The sequence below is a fragment of the Malania oleifera genome, chromosome 11, assembly GCF_029873635.1.
Source record: "Malania oleifera isolate guangnan ecotype guangnan chromosome 11, ASM2987363v1, whole genome shotgun sequence".
Classification (NCBI taxonomy): Eukaryota; Viridiplantae; Streptophyta; class Magnoliopsida; order Santalales; family Ximeniaceae; genus Malania; species Malania oleifera.
This window is the reverse complement of record NC_080427.1, coordinates 67998816-68017646: the sequence shown is the minus strand read 5'-3', so window position 1 is coordinate 68017646 and position 18831 is coordinate 67998816. Positions and strand designations below refer to the sequence as shown.

General features: G+C 34.2%; 1 protein-coding gene across 7 annotated transcripts in view; it reads left to right on the top strand.

Moving 5' to 3' along the window:
* The window catches only part of LOC131168218 (acyl-coenzyme A oxidase 4, peroxisomal-like), a 69147-nt gene that overhangs the window by 11559 nt on the left and 38757 nt on the right, over positions 1-18831 (top strand). For all 7 annotated transcript variants that reach the window (XR_009140251.1, XR_009140249.1, XR_009140250.1 and 4 more), the window contains exon 9: positions 14864-15023. Coding sequence is in view for 4 of the 7 variants with exons in the window: in XM_058127508.1 (XP_057983491.1) it covers positions 14864-15023 (160 nt within the window). In the remaining 3 variants the exon portion in view is untranslated. The remainder of the gene's footprint in view (positions 1-14863; positions 15024-18831) is intronic.

Genomic DNA, 18831 nt, shown 5'->3' with positions numbered 1-18831 from the left:
TTCTGGTTAGAGGGTTAAAACATTTGTCCCCTTTTTTATTTGGAGCATATCCAAGGAAAACACATTTTTCTGCCCTAGGATCAAGCTTGGATCGAAGATTGGTAGGTATATGAACAAAAACAGTGCATCCAAATACTTTTAGTGGCAAGTCTGATGATATCCGACATGTAGGAAACAATTTTTTTAGGCAATCTAAGGGAGTGCTGTACTTTAGCACTCGAGTAGGCAACCTATTAATGAGATAACATGCAGTTAAAACAGCATCACCCCATAGATATTTAGGAACTTGCATTGAAAACATTAGGGCTGTGCAACCTCTAACAAATGGAGATTTTTTCTTTCAGCAATGCCATTTTGTTATGGGGTGTCACGACAAGTAGATTGATGTTGGATACCCTTTGTTGAAAGAAACATTCCTAAACATTTGTTAAAATATTTAGTACCATTATCAGTTCGTAGGAGACTAATTTTCGTTTGGAATTGGGTTTCAACCATATTATAAAAATCCTGAAAAAAATTTTCAACCTCAGATTTGTCACTGAATAAGTACACCCAACACAAACGTGTATGATCATTAATAAACGTAACAAACCATTTCTTACTAGAAGTAGTAGTGATTTTTGAGGGACACCAAACATCACTATGAATTAAATAAAAAAGTTTGGAAGAATGATAAGCTTTTGATTGATAGGTGCTTTGGTGACTTTTGGATATGTGGCAAACATTACGATGAAGAGAATTGCAATCCAGTTTTTTTAAATAAGCTAAGAAACAAATGTCTTAAATAGAGAAAACTAGGATGTCCTAGTCTAAGATGCCAAAGCATTATTTGTTCACATACAAAAACAGAACTAGTACTACTACTCAAACCCTGAGCTTGTTTATTGTTGAATAAAGTCTCATTGAAGTACTAGAGTCCATCAATCATCCTAGCATTGCCAATCATCCTCTCCGAGAGTTGGTCCTAAAATTCACAATGGGAATCAAAGAAAATGACAAAAATTAGAATCTCGTGAGAGTTTACTAACAGATAGCAGGTTACAAGCAAGTTTAGGGACGTGAAGGATAGATTTGAGTTCTATTTTTTCAAAGATTTGGACAAAACCTGTTCCAGAAATGGATGAAAAACTTTCATCTGCAATTCTAATCTTTTTATTACCAGAACAAGGAGACTAATATTGAAACAATTGTGAGGTATTGGTCATGTGATCCGATGCACCAGAATCAATAATCCATGATGCAAGATTTAAGCAACAAGGGTAGGCACTAGAGTTATCACCTGTTTGGGCCAATGAACCAGTAGGAAGACTAGACGCAGAAGTAGATTTCAGCAGTTGAAGAAGATGATCCACTTGCGTAGCACTTAGGAAATTAGCTTCATTGGCTTTAGGGACTGCATGATTGCTGTCAGAGGGTCCAGATTTGTTGCTCTTCTAGTTTGCTGGCTTTCCATGGAGTTTCCAACAATTTTCTCGAGTGTGGCGTGGCTTATTGCAATAGTCACACCATATTTGAGGCTTATCTTCCAACCTCCTTTGATTAGAGTAAGGCTGTTGTGCGGAAATATTGGCAGTAGCCAAATCTGTGTAACTAGCAGCATGAAGAGCAGGATTATTGGCAGCAAGTAGAGCAGTATTTTCCATAGTCTCATCCTCCTTTATCTTCATCATCACACTCTTTAGACAATCTTCTCGTCGTACTTCAGAAAATACTTCCCCGAGTGGGGGTAGAGGCTGTCTCCCTAGGATTCTTCCCTGAAAAGTAAGGTGAACTCCCAAAAGGGGGGGGGGGGTGAATTGGGTTTTTAAAATTTCCTTGCTTACTTTGTATTCAAAAATTCCTTAGTTGAATTTTAATCTTAGCAATTTACCAATAACCACAATACTATTGATAATCAATTAATTTTAACCAATATTCAATCTCAAGTTCAAATCTTTGATATTGACACTTAGCTGATTAAATTTCATAAATCAGATTAGGATAAAATAAAACTCAGATTTCAAATTTAAAAACTCAAATTTTATTCCTTTACTCCAATCAATATAATTTTCAGATTTTTGAAAACTTTTAGTTTAAAATACCTTGTAGCTGTTTTAATTTTCAAAATCAAGACTTTGATGAATTTGTCAAACCAACCAACTAACTAATGTATGCTGAAAATATGCTTTCAAAGCAAGATTCTAGCACTCCCAAAAGTTTAGCAAGATATAAAAATCATCCACGCAAATAATCTACTTGCAGAAAATAAAGAGAGTAGGGAGAAGAGCTTAAAGCCGGATTTTTTACAAGGTTCGGCCTGCAACCTACGTCCTTGCCCCAAGCAACCGCTGTGAGGATTCCAATTTTTTATTAGACCAAGTTACAACCTTTCTCCTTCTCAGGTGGAGATCACTCTCTAACAAAAATACCCCTTCTCGTTAGCCAACGATTCAACAACCCTATATCGTCAAAAACAACAAGGAAAAACAAACTTTGTTGCCGTACAAAGAACACTCTCAGTTAGAGTAGATTTGTACAAGTTAAAAGTACAATATACTTAAGAAAATAAACAATATAAAGAGATGAAACTCAAAGTAAATATCACCGGGGTTCTTTCTTAGATTGTAAAACTCAATTAGAGCACAAGAACTGTAAGCTTTAATTCAGCAAGTACTCAGTAATAGCTTTTAGCAAGAACTCTTTGAAAGTATGAGAATTTGATCAATAGCTGATTATTGGTAATTGTTGGTGTGTGTAATCCTTGGGTTTAGCATGTATTTATAGATAGAAAAAGTAATATTTCATGTTCCGCAAGTTTACTTGCAATATTCCCCAAGCTTTTAGAAAGTTTGGGGACCTAGCAATCAATTTTGGAAACTTTCCCTCGCTGTTTTAAATTTAAAAAGCCAAAGGTCAGTCGACTGTGATTCACAGGGTCAGTCGCCTGATCCTTTATAACTCAGCGAAAATTCTAACACAGAATGGGGTCAGTCGCTTGAGCCTATAAGGTCAGTCGCCTGATGCTATTATGTTTGCTCAATTTATTCAGCATAAAAATATCAGTCAACTGATTAAACAATGTCAGTCGCCTGATGTTATAATATTCCAAAAACTTTGTTTTTCAACACTTTAAACCTTTGATTTTGAAAAACTTAAATGAGACTTATTAAAAACATTTTTTGGGGTTTTTAAAAGCAAGTCTCTAAGTGCATAATAATTCCTAAGAGCTTCAACCATTTATATTGAAATTTAATGAAGTACTCACATGAGACTTCTTAAAATTCTTACTTTCTATAACACTAAGTCTTCATGCTTTTGCTTCCATTCTTTGAGTCTATTTTGACTTCTTTCTTCAAAGGACTTTAAGCTTCATTTGATCTTCTATCTTTGAGTCCAAGCTTTTAATAAACTTCATCAAGCACTTGAGATCTTGATCCTTTTAATAAAACCACTTGAATTATGAAACATCATCACTTAACCACATATGTTAAGTTTCCTTGATTTGTTATCATCAAAATAAGATTCTTAAGCCTTATTCGGCCAACAATCTCCCCCTTTTTTATGATGACAAATAAGACGCAAAAATGAGTAAGCCTTAAAAAGGCTCCTCCTTGCAATAAGCATAATCTTTACATAATTTTGAAAATAAGTCATTTATAATTGCATATCATTGTTTCGGTTCATCAAATTCAACTCAAGTTTTTCAGTTCATCAAATTCAACTCAAGTTCATATTTCAAGATCATCAATGTTAAGTTCATATTTGTCAATTCATAATTATAATATTATCAACAATGCATATCAGCAATGTTTTTTCAGTTTTGCTCAAAAGTTTTCCCCCTTTTGACATCAATCAAAAAGAGATAAACACAAACATGCTAAAGCATAGAGCTGTAGTAGCACAAAAATAGAAAATAATAGTTATCATGTTGTAATCAAGGAGACCAAAAATAACATGAGAAACAATCAAGAATTACAAAGCAACTATTTGAAAAAAATATCTACGCATCTGTAGTTGTATCGTCATATTCAGTTCCTTCTTCTGCTTCTTCATCATCTTCATCTTCCTCTTCATTCCCTTCTTCTTTAGTGTTTGCTTCACTTATCTCCATAGGATCTTTTCCACGTGAAGAGCCAACTATGTGCTTTCAAATACGACCAAGACGTTGATCCAGTGAAGAATAGTTGGTTTGAAGAGATGCAAAATTTTCTTGAAGAGTGTGAAGTTCAGATCTCATTTCACCACTAAAGATGGAGAATTGTTGATGAAAAGGAAGAAACCAGGAAGGTGCATCAGCTACCTGAGGAGCAAGTTGTTGAGCCGGTGGTTGGGGAACAGGATCTTGCCTTTGTCTTCTTCCCAACTTAGGAAACCAGCCTTGCTTGTGTTTTTCGTAACCCATTTGCTTAAGAGTGGTAGACGAGAAAATGTCATAATGGGTCCGCTTGATGAACAAGTCATTTGGAGAAGCTATTTTGAGATGGGCAAAGATTAGATTCAGATTTCCTCTATATGGTAAAATTACTCTATGTGCTTTAGTTCTTGAGACTATCCATTTCAGAATCAAATTCGATAAATCAAGCTTCTTCTTTTTATGTAAGCACCATATGAAGAAACAATCCAAATAAGAGATGTAGTCATGTGATCGTACTTGAGGCAAAATATTGTATGTGATGATCTTTTGGAGAATCTGTGCCAGAAGTTTTAATTGTTTATAAAGTGGAGGATGTCCAAAATAAACCGGTTCCTCATCCATAATCAGTGGCAGAAATTGTTCTGGGGTAAAACCTTGTTCCATAATCCATGATTGTCCAAATGTTGGACATTCAAATTCACCTTGACGAATGCTGAAAATAGTTGCCAAAGTTTGTGGAGTAAGTGCAGTTGTCTTTCCCATAACTTCGGTAGTAGTTACCATGTCTCCTTTAACCAAGTTTCCAAAAAAAATCTTAACTAGATTTGTAAAGGCATCCTTAGCGTGATATGTGACAACTTTCTTCCATCCTAACACTCTAAACATAGACAAAATTTCAGGAACATTTTCTTCAAAGAACTTGGTATCTAAGACTTTACTGAAAATGGGGTCAGTGGAACGAATATGATCTTTGTAAAGTTTCTTTGCGTGAGGACTGATAAGCCATTTCTCGATGTTCTCGCTGTCATCTTTCCTAGAAGAGGATCCTTTGTATCTAGCGGTTTTTGTTTGTGGCATGATGATGCGAACGGTAAAACCCTAGAAAATCATGAGGGAATGATGTAGAAAGATGTTCTTCAAAGTTTAAACAGAGGATTTTGAGTGATGGAGGCACTTGAGATCAAAGGGGAACAGGTGGAGGAGAAGAGAGAAACAGGGTCAGGTGCCTGGGAAGTTGAAAGGTTAGGGTTTCACGCACTTTAGGTATTTAAATCGCCATCAGTCAGTCGACTAAAATTGAGGGGGTCAGTTGGCTGACCTCTTTAGTGCATTTAAATTTTCTCAAACAGTAGCAAGTTAGTCGACTGAGGCTCAGAGGGTCAGTCGCCTGACTTTACTAATCCTAAATTACTAACAAAGTCAGAAAAGGTTTAGTCGACTGTGCCTTATGGTTCAATAGCCTAACCTCACTTGCCTTTCAAATGTTACTTTACTACTCATTCAATATCCTCTTTAAACAACTTCTCTGCTATGTAATAATCTGTTTGCTTCCTGATTCTCTTTCTTTTGATTTATCCCTTTTCCATTTTACCAAGCTTCAAATGACTTTCCAAATTGGCTTATTGAAGCATATGGCTTCTTTGATTTCAAAGATAAGCCTTGGACAATTCATCCATTGATTGTGGCCAACAATGCCATGTTTTATATTCATTTGATTCAATATAATAGTTATCAAATAAGCTTAGACACTTATTCTTTAAGATTTTCATATTTTATTTCAATCTTGGTTACTACTCTTGTTTAAGTTGTGGTTTTGTGAACTTTCTGAATTTTTAGTAGTTGCTTATGATATGGTCATTGAGTTGAAGCTATTAAACTATTACTAACTTATATAATCTCAGAAAGACTACTTAGGTGCATTTAAACGAAATTTATTTGCACTTGCACTTGCACTTGCTTAAGTATGTATATCCTATTGATTAATTCAGTTCTTAACCAGCTGAGCTACAAATTTTTACTTTGAATCTTTAATAAATGTTTGATTAAACAATAGGATCTCAAAATAACTTAGGATTTGCAACATTGCTAGAACTCTTTTAACTCAATCTTCCAAATCTCAAGTTTATTCAAAGAGCAGCATATGTTGTGCTCTTAGATTTTTAACCTTAAGTATTTATAACCTTTCATTTAACAATTCAACTAAGGTTATTCTAACTCTTCCCTTATAGCTGATATTATGAATCATTTACCATGATATGCATAGTCAAGTTTGCATTAGATTCCTCATTTCACTTAGCTTTTCAGGGTTTCAATTTAGTAATTTACATTGTAAGTATTATCTACTATTAGAGCACACTTATAGTTATCGCTAAATCTTTTCTTATATTTGATTTGGCTATCTTAAACCTTGTAGGCTATGGAGACATTCCCATCCCTTTTTATTTTAGTACAAATTTAGTTTTCTGAATTCCTAAAAAGGGAATGACTATTCCTAAGACCTATGGAGTCCTTAGTTTGTGAACTATGCTTTCATCTTGGTACCCATACTTTTTTCGGACTTAATGGTTTAATGAGAGATGTTTCTTTTGCTCTCCAAACCTGTTTAGTTTTTACACATTTTCTCTTTAATGGACATTCAAACTTTATATGTCCCTTCTTTTAATATAGGAAGTATGTGGTGTGAGTGTAAGCATTTGAGGAGGTGCTAGCATAGTCTTTAGTGGCTTTTACAAAGTATCCCATGTAGAGGTTCTTTTTCCTTGTGTTGTCAACTCCATTGAATCTTTCTTTGTGATCTAACCATTTTATCAAGGTTTTCTTTTCCTCTAGTTGAAGATGATTTTGGCTTGATTCTTAATTTTACTTTTAAGATTATAAATTTTCGGGTCTTGTATATTTTTACCCTTTACTTGTAGCATTATTGGATCTTGAGACATTTTGTTGATTTTTCTTTCTAATTCAGATATATACAGATCTTTTTCATTTTCCATAGAAGATTGAGATCTTAGATCTTCCAATTCTCTTATCACATTTTCATTCTTGCTTTCTATTCTCTTGATTTTTAAGTCCATTTCTTTTTCAGCAAAATTTTTAAATTTCAGTTCTTTCATCACAACTTCATTCTTATTTTTCAATGAAGTGCATCTTTTAGTTACTTTAACTAGAATCTTATGAGCCTTGAATAGTTCCATTTGTAGTTCTTTATAAGATGACATACTTTCATCACTGAAATCACCAGATGAACTAGATTCATTGTATGAATTATCACAAGATTTGGATGAAGAGCTTTGTTCTTCATGATCGTCCCATGCCATAAGGCAAGCATTAGCAACCTCTTGGTCACTTGATTCATTTTCTGAGCTACTAGAGCTAATATTGTTCCATGTAGTTACCTTCCTTGCCTTTTTCTTTTTCTTTTTAAAATCCTTCTTGAGTCGTGGACAATCCAGTTTTATGTGTCTAACTTTCATGCAATTATAGCATGTAGGAGGTTCTTTCTTTGTTTCCTTCTTATTAGTTTCTCCTTTTTCCATTTTGGAGTCCCAGAATTTATTTTTCTTTCTAAGGATTTTTGTAAGTTTCTTGGTTATGAAGGCTATATCGTTATCATCTATTACCTCTTCATCTTCATTGCTAGAGCTTTCATTTGAGGCTTTAAATGCAATGGATTACTTGGCTTTAGATTTTCCTCTAATTCTTTCGTTTATTGACATCTCATAAGTGAGGAGAGATCCTATCAATTCATCAAGGGAGGTGTTTTTCAAGTTTCTTCCTTCTGTAATTGCAGTGGCCTTAAGTTCCCAAATTGGTGGAAGTCCTTTACGGATTTTCGAGATCATCTCATAAGTTGAGTAGTTTTTTCCTAAGGCATTGAAGGAGTTTATTATGTGGGTGAACCTAGTGTACATACTAGTAATGGTCTCATCAGGGTTCATCCTAAATGCTTCATACTCGCTAGTGAGCATATCGATTCTACTATCTCTTACATCAACCGTTCCTTCATAAGGTACTTCAAGTTTATCCCAAATTTCTTTGGCTGATTTGCATGCCATAATTCTATTGAACTCATTTACATCTAGAGTACAATATAGTGCATTCATTGCACTAGAGTTTATTTGCAGCATTTTTAAGTCACTATTTGTCATCTCTTTTTCTTCTGACTCACATTGTCCTAGAGTTCCTTTGCAGTAGAATAGCACATGTAATTAGCACTAATAGCTTCATCCATAGCATTCACGAGCCATGTCATCACCACGGAATTTTCAGCATCCCATATAGCATAAGATGGGCTTGTCTTCTCGGGCTCCTTAGTTTCACTAGTCAAATACCCTATCTTCCCTTTTCCACGAATATACATCCTGACAGATTGTGACCACAGCAGGAAGTTGGCCTCATTCGATCTTATATTGGTAATTTGGATAGAATAAGGTTCAGAATTGGTAGGTCTGGTTTTAGGTTTGGTTTCGGGTTTATCTTTGTTTGAAGTTTCAGTCGTGGCTACAACAACAGAAGAGATTAGGGTAGAGTTGAACAAGGAAGAAAACCCTATAGAGATTAGGGTTAGATTGGAGCCGTCAAGGGAAACTAGGGTTTACACGAGGCCAAGAGCTGGACCTAGCTTTGATACCATCTAGAATGAGATAGCTTCTTGTGGAAATAAGTCTCATTTATTGTAACATAGGTACAAGTCTGTATAACTAGATGTACAGTAGATGAATAAAAGGAAAGAACCAAAGATGCTAACTTCTAAGGAAACTAAATATTCTAAGATATTCACACATTTATAGCCAACTCCGCTTGTGATGCACTTAATGTCCTAATTTTTTCACGCACAACCGGTCCTAAGCCCGAGTAAAGGAGGAGGGTTGCATTAGGTAGCTGATAGTCAGTGTAAAATTTGTCAGATCACTATGATATGAATCCTTACCGAATATTTGCTTAGGCGTCCCCTACAAGCGACGCGTTGCACTTGAACCACCTGGGTATAGCAAAAAGTGGGTGAGGGTAGGCTAGGTCGTTGCCCCGAAGCGACGTGTCGTGTCGGCGCCCGGGCACGGTGTCAAATATGTGAGGGTTCCTGCATCATTCTAGACGTGGGCAGGTAAAGACGTTAGTTCAGGAAACTAGTATTAGATTAGCAGCTTGGAATACAGGGACATTTACGGGTAAAAGCGTGGAAATTGTGGATACAAGGATTAGAAGAAGAATTAATATAATTTGCCTTCAAGAAACTAAGTGGGTGGGGGAGAAAGCTAGAGAAATCGATAAATCAAGATTTAAACTTAGGTACACTGGAAAAGAAAAACATAAAAATGGAGTAGACTATTATAGACAAAAATTTAAAAGATAGCGTTGTGGATGTAACTAGAGTAAGGGATCGAATTATAAAAATCAAGATGATATTAGGACAAGAGATAATAAATATCATTAGTGTTTATGCTCCTCAAGTTGGCTTAGCAGAAAATCTTAAGAGGCAATTTTGGGAAGATATGGATAGTATTATACAAGGCATACCATGGATTGAGAAAATATTTATAGGAGGAGATCTGAATGAACATGTTGGAAGAGATAATAAAAATTATGAGAGGATACATAGAGGATATAGATATGGAGACAAAAATGAGTTTGGGGAGTTGATCTTAGACTTTGCTATATCATATGATTTTAGTATAATGAATACTTGCTTTAAGAAGAAAGAAGAACACTTAATAACCTTTAAAAGTGGACAAAATAGAAGTCAAATGGATTTTGTTTTAACTAGGAGGGTAGATTGTTTATCATGCAAGGATTGTAAAGTTATTCCAGGTGAAAGTCTAACCACACAACATATAGTCTTAGTGTTAGATATATGTATTAAAAAATCGAAGAAAAAGGATAAAATAAACCAGTGTAAGAGAACTAGATGGTGGAATCTAAAAGGAGAAAATATAATAAAATTTAAAGATAAAATGATCAAAGATGGGGATTGGACCATAGAGGATGGGATAAATACAAATACTCTTTGGAATAGAATAGCGAAAGAGATTTTAGGTGAATCAAGGGGAAGATTCTCGAATAGCAAAGAGAGTTGGTGGTGGGATAAAGATGTACAAAAAATCATAAAGACAAAAAGAATTTGGTATAAATTGTGGCAAAAATGTAGAAACAAAGATAACTTTGAAAAATATAAGGAGGCAAGAAAAGATGCAAAAAAGGTCGTTAGTGAAGCTAAATATAGATCATTTAATAGTTTGTATGATAGATTAGGTACAAAAGAAGTGGAAAGAGATATATTTAAACTTGCTAAAGCTAGAGAAAGGAAGAGCAAGGACTTGGGAAATGTAAAATGTATAAAAAGTGAGGATGATATTGTCTTGGTTAAGGACAAAGACATTAAAGAAAGATGACGAAGTTACTTTAGTAAGTTGTTTAACGAAAATCAAATAGAAGGCTTAAACTTAGAATTGTCAAATGAGGAAAAGACTAAAAATATAAGATTTATTCGCAAAATTAGAGTTAATGAAGTTAAGTTTGCACTAAAAAAGATGAAAAATGGGAAAGCTATGGGACTAGATAACATCCCAATTGAAGTTTGGAAATGCTTGGGTGATAACGGAATTATATGGTTAACTAATTTACAATCGTAAAAACTAAGAAAATGCCAGATGAATGGAGGAAAAACCCTTTAATACCTATATACAAAAATAAATGAGATATTCAAAATTGTAATAACTATCGCGGAATTAAACTTATGAGTCATACGATGAAACTATGGGAAAGGGTAGTTGAACAAAGATTAAGGTTAGAAACAAAGATCTCAGAAAATCAATTTGGTTGTTGGGAGATCTACCATAGAAGCTATTTATCTTTTAAGAAGATTAATGGACAAATTTAGGAAAAAGAAGAGGGACTTGCATATGATATTTATTGACCTTGAGAAAGCATATGATAGGATACCTAGGGAAGTTCTATGGTGGGTTTTAGAAAAAAAGGGTGTATGTTGTAGGTATGCCGATGTCATTAAGGATATGTACGATGGAGTAATGACTAGTGGAAAGACTATAGATGGAGAAACTAGAGAATTTCTGATCACCATAGGTGTACATCAAGGATCTGCTTTGAGTCCTTGTCTTTTTGCTTTAGTGATGGACCAATTGACTACCAATTGACTAAAAGTATTCAAAAGGAGGTCCATGGCGTATGTTGTTTGCAGATGATATTGTATTAATTGACGAAATTAGGGATGGGGTAGAGGTTGAGTTAGAATTATGGAAAGAAACTTTGGAATCTAGAGGCTTTAGGATAAGTAGAAATAAAATAGAATATATGAAATGATATATAGTAATGATAGGAGGAATATTGGAGACAAAATTAAACTCGATGATGAAGAAATAAATAGCACTTGTAGATTTCGATACCTTGGATATTTATGCAAACTGAAGGATAAATTGAAGATGATGTAATGCATAGAGTTAAAGCAGGTTGGGTAAAATGGAGAAGTGCTTCAAGTGTACTATGGATCGGAATGTTGGGCGACAAAGAAACATAATATCCAAAAAGTTAAAGTTGCCAAGATGAGAGTGCTTAGATGGATGAGTGGTATAACATTGAAAGATAAATTAAGGAATGAACATATTTGTGGTAAGTTAGGTGTAGCACCTATAGAAGATAGGATAAGGGAGGGACGACTCAGATGGTATGGACACTTGCAACGTAGGCCACATAGTGCACCTGTGAGGAAGAGTGACGTAGTTACTGTGGGGGGCAGTAGAAAGGGTAGGGGTAGACTTAAAATAACGTGGGAGGAGATAGTGAGTAAGGATTTAATATATCCTTAAATCTATCAAAAGAAATGGTCCATGATCGCATAAATTGGCGGAAAAGGATTCATATAGCCAACCCCACTTAGTGGGACTAAAGCTTGGTTTTTTTGTTGTTGTACTCGCACATTTATAGTCGAGATTCTCTTAGAAAAATAAGAAAGTTGACTAAACAGATTTGAAACTTTCCAATAGTTTCATATTTCTATTTTGATAATTAAAATTAAATAAAAACTTAAGAATGTGAAGATGTATTTATTTTATTCAAAATTGAATTTATTGGAAAATTATTAGTTGAAGAATTTATTAATATGTATATATATATATATATATATATACACATTAGTTAATTATTATATTGTAGGGCAGTATTAATATATATTTTTAGAAGGTATTTTGGTATTTTGGTTCGGTTTTGGTTTGGAAACTGAAATCGAACCGAAAATCGAAAGACCAAATTGGAACTTATTTCGGTTCGGTTTTGGGTTGGTTTTCAGTTTTTTGGTAAATTTTGTACATCTTTACTTTTATACTAAACCAGATACAAAAGAAGGAGAAAAATAACATTTATAGACTTGCTAGAGCTAGAGAAAGAAAATGCAAAGATTTAGGTGATGTAAAATGTATAAAGGATGAGAATGAGAATGTCTTAATTAAAGAAGACATAAAAGAAAGGTGGTGGAGATACTTTGATAAGTTGTTTAATGAAAATCAAAATAAAAGATTGAACTTGGAAGTGACAAATAAAGAGAAGATTAAAAATAGGAGATTTATTTGCGAAATTGGAGTCCTTGAAGTTAAGATGACATTAAAAAAAGATGAAAAGTGGGAAATCTATAGGACTAGTTAAAATACCAATTGAAGTTTGGGAATGTTTAGGGGATAAAGGAATTATTTGGTTAATTAATCTATTCAATAATATTATAAAAATCAAGAAAATGTTTGAAAAATGTCCTCAACAGTGTGCAGGAAATGTATGATTATACCTTTTTATAAAAACAAAGGTGATATTAAAAAATGTAATAACTGTAGTGGAATTAAGATTAGGAGTCATACGATGAAATTATGGGAAAGGGTAATTGAATATAGAATAAGATTAAAAACGGAGATTTTAGAAAATAAATTTGATTTTATGCCTCGAAGATCAACAAAGAAGTTATTTATCTTTTAAGAAGTTTAATGGAAAAGTTTAGGGAAAAGAAAGAAGGACTTGCGTATGATATTTATTGACCTAGAGAAAGCTTATGATAAAGTACCTAGGGAAGTGCTTTGGTGGGCATTAGAAAAAAGGGAGTTTGCAGTAGATATACGAAGGTCATTAAGGATATATATGATAGAGTAGTAACTAGCGCTAGGATTGTCGAAGGAGATTCTAGAGAATTTCCAATCACAATAGGTATACATCAAGGTTTTACTTTGAGTCCTTATCTTTTTACTTTAGTAATTGATGAAATTATTAGGAATATCCAAAATGAGATCCCTTGGTGTATATTGTTTGTAGATGATATTGTGTTGATTGATGATATAAGGAGCGGAGTGGAATCTAAGCTAAACTTTGGAGAGCTAAAGCTTTAGAGTCTAAAGGGTTTTTGATAAGTAGGAATAAAACATAAAACATGAAATGCAAATTCAATAATGTAAAGAGTAGCAACAGAGAGAAGATTAAATAGGATAATCAAGAGATTAATAGCACTGATAGATTTAGATATCTTGGAACTATTATGCAAGGTGAAGGGGAAATTGATAAAGATGTAGTACATAGAATTAAGATAAGTTGGGTAAAATGGAGGAGTGTGTCAAGTATGTTGTGTGATCGTAGAATACCCTTAAAATTAAAAGGAAAATTTTATAAGATGACTGTAAGGCCAGCTATGCTTTATGGGTCAAAATGTTGGGCAACTAAGAAACACGTACAAAAAATGAAAGTTGCTGAGATGCATATGTTAAGGTGAATGAGTGGTTTAACATTAAAATATAAAGTAAGAAATGAATATATACACAGTAATTTAGGCATAGCACCGGTTGAAAACAAGATAAGGGAGGGGCAACTTAGATGATTTAGGCATTTGAAATGTAGGCCTAGTAGAGCACTTGTGAGGAGTGAGTTAGTTATGGTTTTTGGCATGAAAAATGGTAGAGGTGGGCCTAAAATAACTTGGAATAGTGAGAAAGCATTTAATAGCCCTTAATCTAATAGAGGAAAATGCTCTAGATTGAGTGAATTGGCGGAAAATGATTCATGCAGCTGACCCCACCTAATAAGACTTAAGGCTTGTTGTTTTTGTTGTTGCTAGTGGGGGTGGGGAGTGTGAAGTATCTGTCTTGATGTTCCAATCTTCCCAACACCAGGTGCACTGCATCCATAGGCATGTCTAAACCCAAGGCATTTAGGGGAATCAGACAAAAGAGAAAAAGGCAGGGCGAATCTTATGAACAAAGTCGGCATGTGACGAGAAATATCTTATCTAAAACAGTAGTCTAGGCAGAAAATGCTACCTTTAAGTGAATAATGGTTGGCAAGGCAGTGATTAAAAAACTTCTGACATGTATAATTGTTATATATGGTAGGGCTGTACCTTAGGTGTACTTGTTGGGATCTTGATACACATTCAAGTGAGACCCTCTTTGCTTGCTTTCTGCTAAAGAAGATAGGATGGCAAATGGGTGTGGCATTGTAGTTCTTGAACAGGAAATAAACTATAGTGAACAACGGACTTCTACAAAGCCTGCAAATTAGTGGTTAGTTTGACGTGATGTGCCAATGTTTTTATGTAGGAAATAATGAAATGGTAGTTTGTGCTTCCTTTCCTTTAGTTTGAAGTTTTATTATGATACATGAATGGTTGAATTTGTGCTTGCAACATTAGGCATGATATTCTTGTAGATGTACTTGAGTTCCATATTGGTAAATTCCTTTTCCTAACATGTTTGCTTCTTTTGCCTGCTTCAGATATATAGTGAAGAAGGATGCCCCTGGACTAAGGGCTACTAAAATAGAAAACAAAATTGGCCTGCGGATTGTTCAAAATGGAGATATTCTCTTAAAGAAAGTCTTTGTCCCCGATGAGGATAGATTACCCGGTGTCAATTCTTTTCAGGATACAGCCAAGGTATAATGGTATACTGGCTCCATTAAAAGATCACTTCTTCAATTATTCTTTTAAATATCATATATCCATGATTGATAATCTCAAAAGTGTACTCTACAAATAGGATATCATCTCATGTTGTTCGATGAACTCATTACTGTATCAATAGTTAACCAACATTTTGAAAGAAGATTACTTATTATAAGCCTTTCCGGAAATAAAGTTTGTTCGATGCATAGTTACTAGAAAATGCTGACACCCTAGCGAACCACGTATTGGTACGATTGTACCAACACGTGGAATGTTCCAGAACACTAAATCTAATGATCTAGAGTTTTTAATTCATATATTTCCCCATAGTAGTCAAAAGTGCGCCTAGGCGCGAGGTGCAGTGGGGCGACGAGGCTAGCGCTCATCAGGGTTGAGACGAGGCGACCTTCAACGCAATGAGTCGCGCTTGTGATATGTGACCTTTAACTTCATTTTTTTTAACCTTTTAAGAAAGAAAACGTAGCCAGACTTGAACCGACCTTAGCCCTAGTTAGAGGCTTCGACTCAAAGCAACAGGTCCAGGCTTCGTCTTCGAGCCTTCAAACCAGCATGACCTTTGTCCTTGAGTCTTCGAGCCTTATGCTAGCAAGAGAGCCTTCGAATATGCGAGAGGCTTCGAGCCATTGAGTTGTCATCGCCAGTCTTCGTGATTCGTCAGGCTGCTTCAAATTAGTAAGTCTTCTTCTTCTTCTTCTTCTTCTTTAGTATTTTGTTGCTGCTGCCGCCTTCTTCTTTTTTGCAGTTCTTATTCTGCTTCTTCTTCTTCTTCCTCAGGGCTTAGTATTTTGCTGCTGCTGCTTGCTGGTGGCTGGCAGGCTGCCCTGCTCTTGGCATTTTTGGGCCTTCAGCCTGGCAAGTTCATTTCCTTTCTAATTTGAAGCTTCAACTCTGGCATGCATAATTAGTATGTTGAACTACGTTTGTTTCACTTAGAAATTGGTACCTGGTTGTCATAATTTCTATGCATTTATGTTTTGGTATTGAAAATTTGTCATTTTAAATTTTAATATTACTATTGATGTTTTCCTATATTAATTACCCATCAAATAGGCATTGTGCACGATTTTAATAATTGTGTGCCTCACCTTCGTGAGGCGCGCACCTTTGCCTCGCACCTCGGCTCCAAGTACCCTTTGCGCCTTATTGTGCCTTGCACCCCTGGTTTTAAATAATGGTCATTACGTAGCGTAACGGCCGATACGTAACGTAAATCAAGGGCTCTGAAACTGATACGGGCCGATAATGCGGTTCGGAAAAAATTCACAACCGTAACGGCCGTTACATCTCCATAACGGTCCATAACGGCCGTTACGCCAACGTTACGTCTCCGTAAAGGTCCGTAACGGCCGTTACCCCAACGTTACACTCCGTAACGGTCCGTTATGGACCGTTACATGCCGACAACTTGTAGAATCTCCTTTCTGCTGCGCAGCGTTACTTTCCCCTTTTCGCGAGTCCCAAGCACCCATCTGCCATTCAATCTACCTAAATCTAACATTCAAAGAGCAAAAAAACTTACTTGAAGTTTCGTTGGCCGAGCCGCTGAAGCTATAAGAAGGCTTCACGCCTTCACTCCTTCGAAGCCTGAGCTGATCTACTCATCGTCGCAGCCTTCGTCTAGCCTTCCTGAATCCCGATCCTAACTAAGTTCTTCGAAGCTTGAGAGTGGCTGAAGGCAGCTTCATCCGCCAGTCGTCGCACTCGCCGCCATCAGCCAGCCCTCTGCCAGTCATCGCACGGAGCTTGGAGTCATCGATAGCCCTTCGGCAGCTTCCGCCAGCCGTCGCACTTGCTGCCACCAGCCAGCCCTCCACCAGTCGTCGCACGAAGCTTCGAGGCTCCTCTAGTCCTCCGAGTCGCCTCCCCTCTCTCGGTCTCACTTAGAGTCTCAGACTCTCTGGCCTCTGCCCATCTCGCGTATGAGATAAGCTTTAAAATTTTAGTAACACTCAACACCCACAGCCACATCTTAAACTTTTTATTATGTTTTTTTTTTTTTAAATTATAATTTATTGTAAATTATGTTTGTTAAATTGAATTAAAAAAAAAGAGTAATTTAATAGAGTGAAAAGCTTTAAAATATCAGATTCATTTAATATGCAAATTGGTTCCTAAATAATTTAAGCATGTTATATTTAGTTTTGATTAACATACTTTTATTCATTCTTCCAAATCGGCATACGTATTCTTTCTTTCCTTTTGATTTCATTGCATATAAAATATATATTATTTTAAAATAAATGACTATGACATGGCATTCCAAAAATATGGAGTTGACAATTTCTCATGTTCTATTTCTATGCTATTTTATATTTGTGAGTAAAACAACATTTTGCATAATTATTTCCCCTAACAGCATTTTTTTTCTTGTAAATTATTATATTCATATACAATATCAATTTCATTTATATGGTATTGCATTAACATTTTTTGAAAGCTGACACCGCTAGTAATAGTATTATGGTTACAGACTTCTAAGATACAACATTAGTACAAAAAATACTCTTTTCTAGTCTTATGCCTTGCCCATAGATGCAGCTCTTGTTTTTTTTTTTTTTTTTTTCAAAGATTAGAAATCTCCCACATCTTAAACTTTTTATTATGTTTTTTTTTTTAATTATAATTTGTTGTAAATTATGTTTGTTAAATTGAATTAAAAAAAGAGTAATTTAATAGAGTAAAAAAATTAGAAAACAGTAATAATTATGTAAAATAAAATTTTATTAATTTATAAATATTTTAATTGTCTTATATTTTTTGAAATGTAATTAGGAAAATTTAGTTTCATCACATATTTCCTATTTATAAATATTTTTTAAGTTTTAAAACATCATTTTGACCTTAAATTTAAAATTAGGTAAAATAAATCGTTACATGATCTATTTTTTGTTTTTAGTTAATAGTTATCAAATAAAGTAAAAATTGATAACTTAATAAAAAACATTTTAACCTAATAGTTAATATATTAATAATTCAGATTTTTACTAATTACTAGTTTACTATGGAATTTGTAGAAAAATTTTATTTTAATCCATAAACTAAGAAAATGCTTAAAAAATTTAATAGTTAATTTGTACTGTATGAATCTCTATTAGTGATGCTGTAATGTATATGAAAGTAGAGCAAGTCTTTTCCAGCTTTAAAATTATAATGTTAATTTCTTATGGTTATAAATGAAAATAAAATCAAGTTATAAAAAATAATGAAAATATCTTTTTAAAGATAAAGGAATATATTTTTTTGTAATAAAATATCTAATATTTTATAATTTTGCTTATTTAAATATAAAAATAAATTAAACATTACTTATTATTTTTAATCAAATATTATATTTTATTTTTAAGTAATAAGTATTTAAAATTAGAAGGACTATTTGGTACTTATTATTTAATATTTACTAAATTACTAATTATAATATTATTCCTATCATTTTTTTTAGAAAGGTTGTAACTTTGTATTTTCTCTATGTTTTGTGTAGAGATCATCAAATTAAGTCTATCAATATGTCACGTGATAGAGGAAATGAGAACTTACCTAGTGAGGATATTGGATGGCATTTTGGTACTACGGTGGACGGTAATAGACTTGTTATTATGTGTAAGTTATGTGGGAAGATAATTAAAGGGCGCATTACACGCTTGAAACAACACTTGGCACATAAAAAAGGTCAAGTAGTTGGATGCTCAAATATGACCACACAAGTCAGAGAACAAATGATGAAACATCTACAACAGTATGCTGAGAAAAAAAGAGATTAACAAAAAGAAGAAGCAGAAGC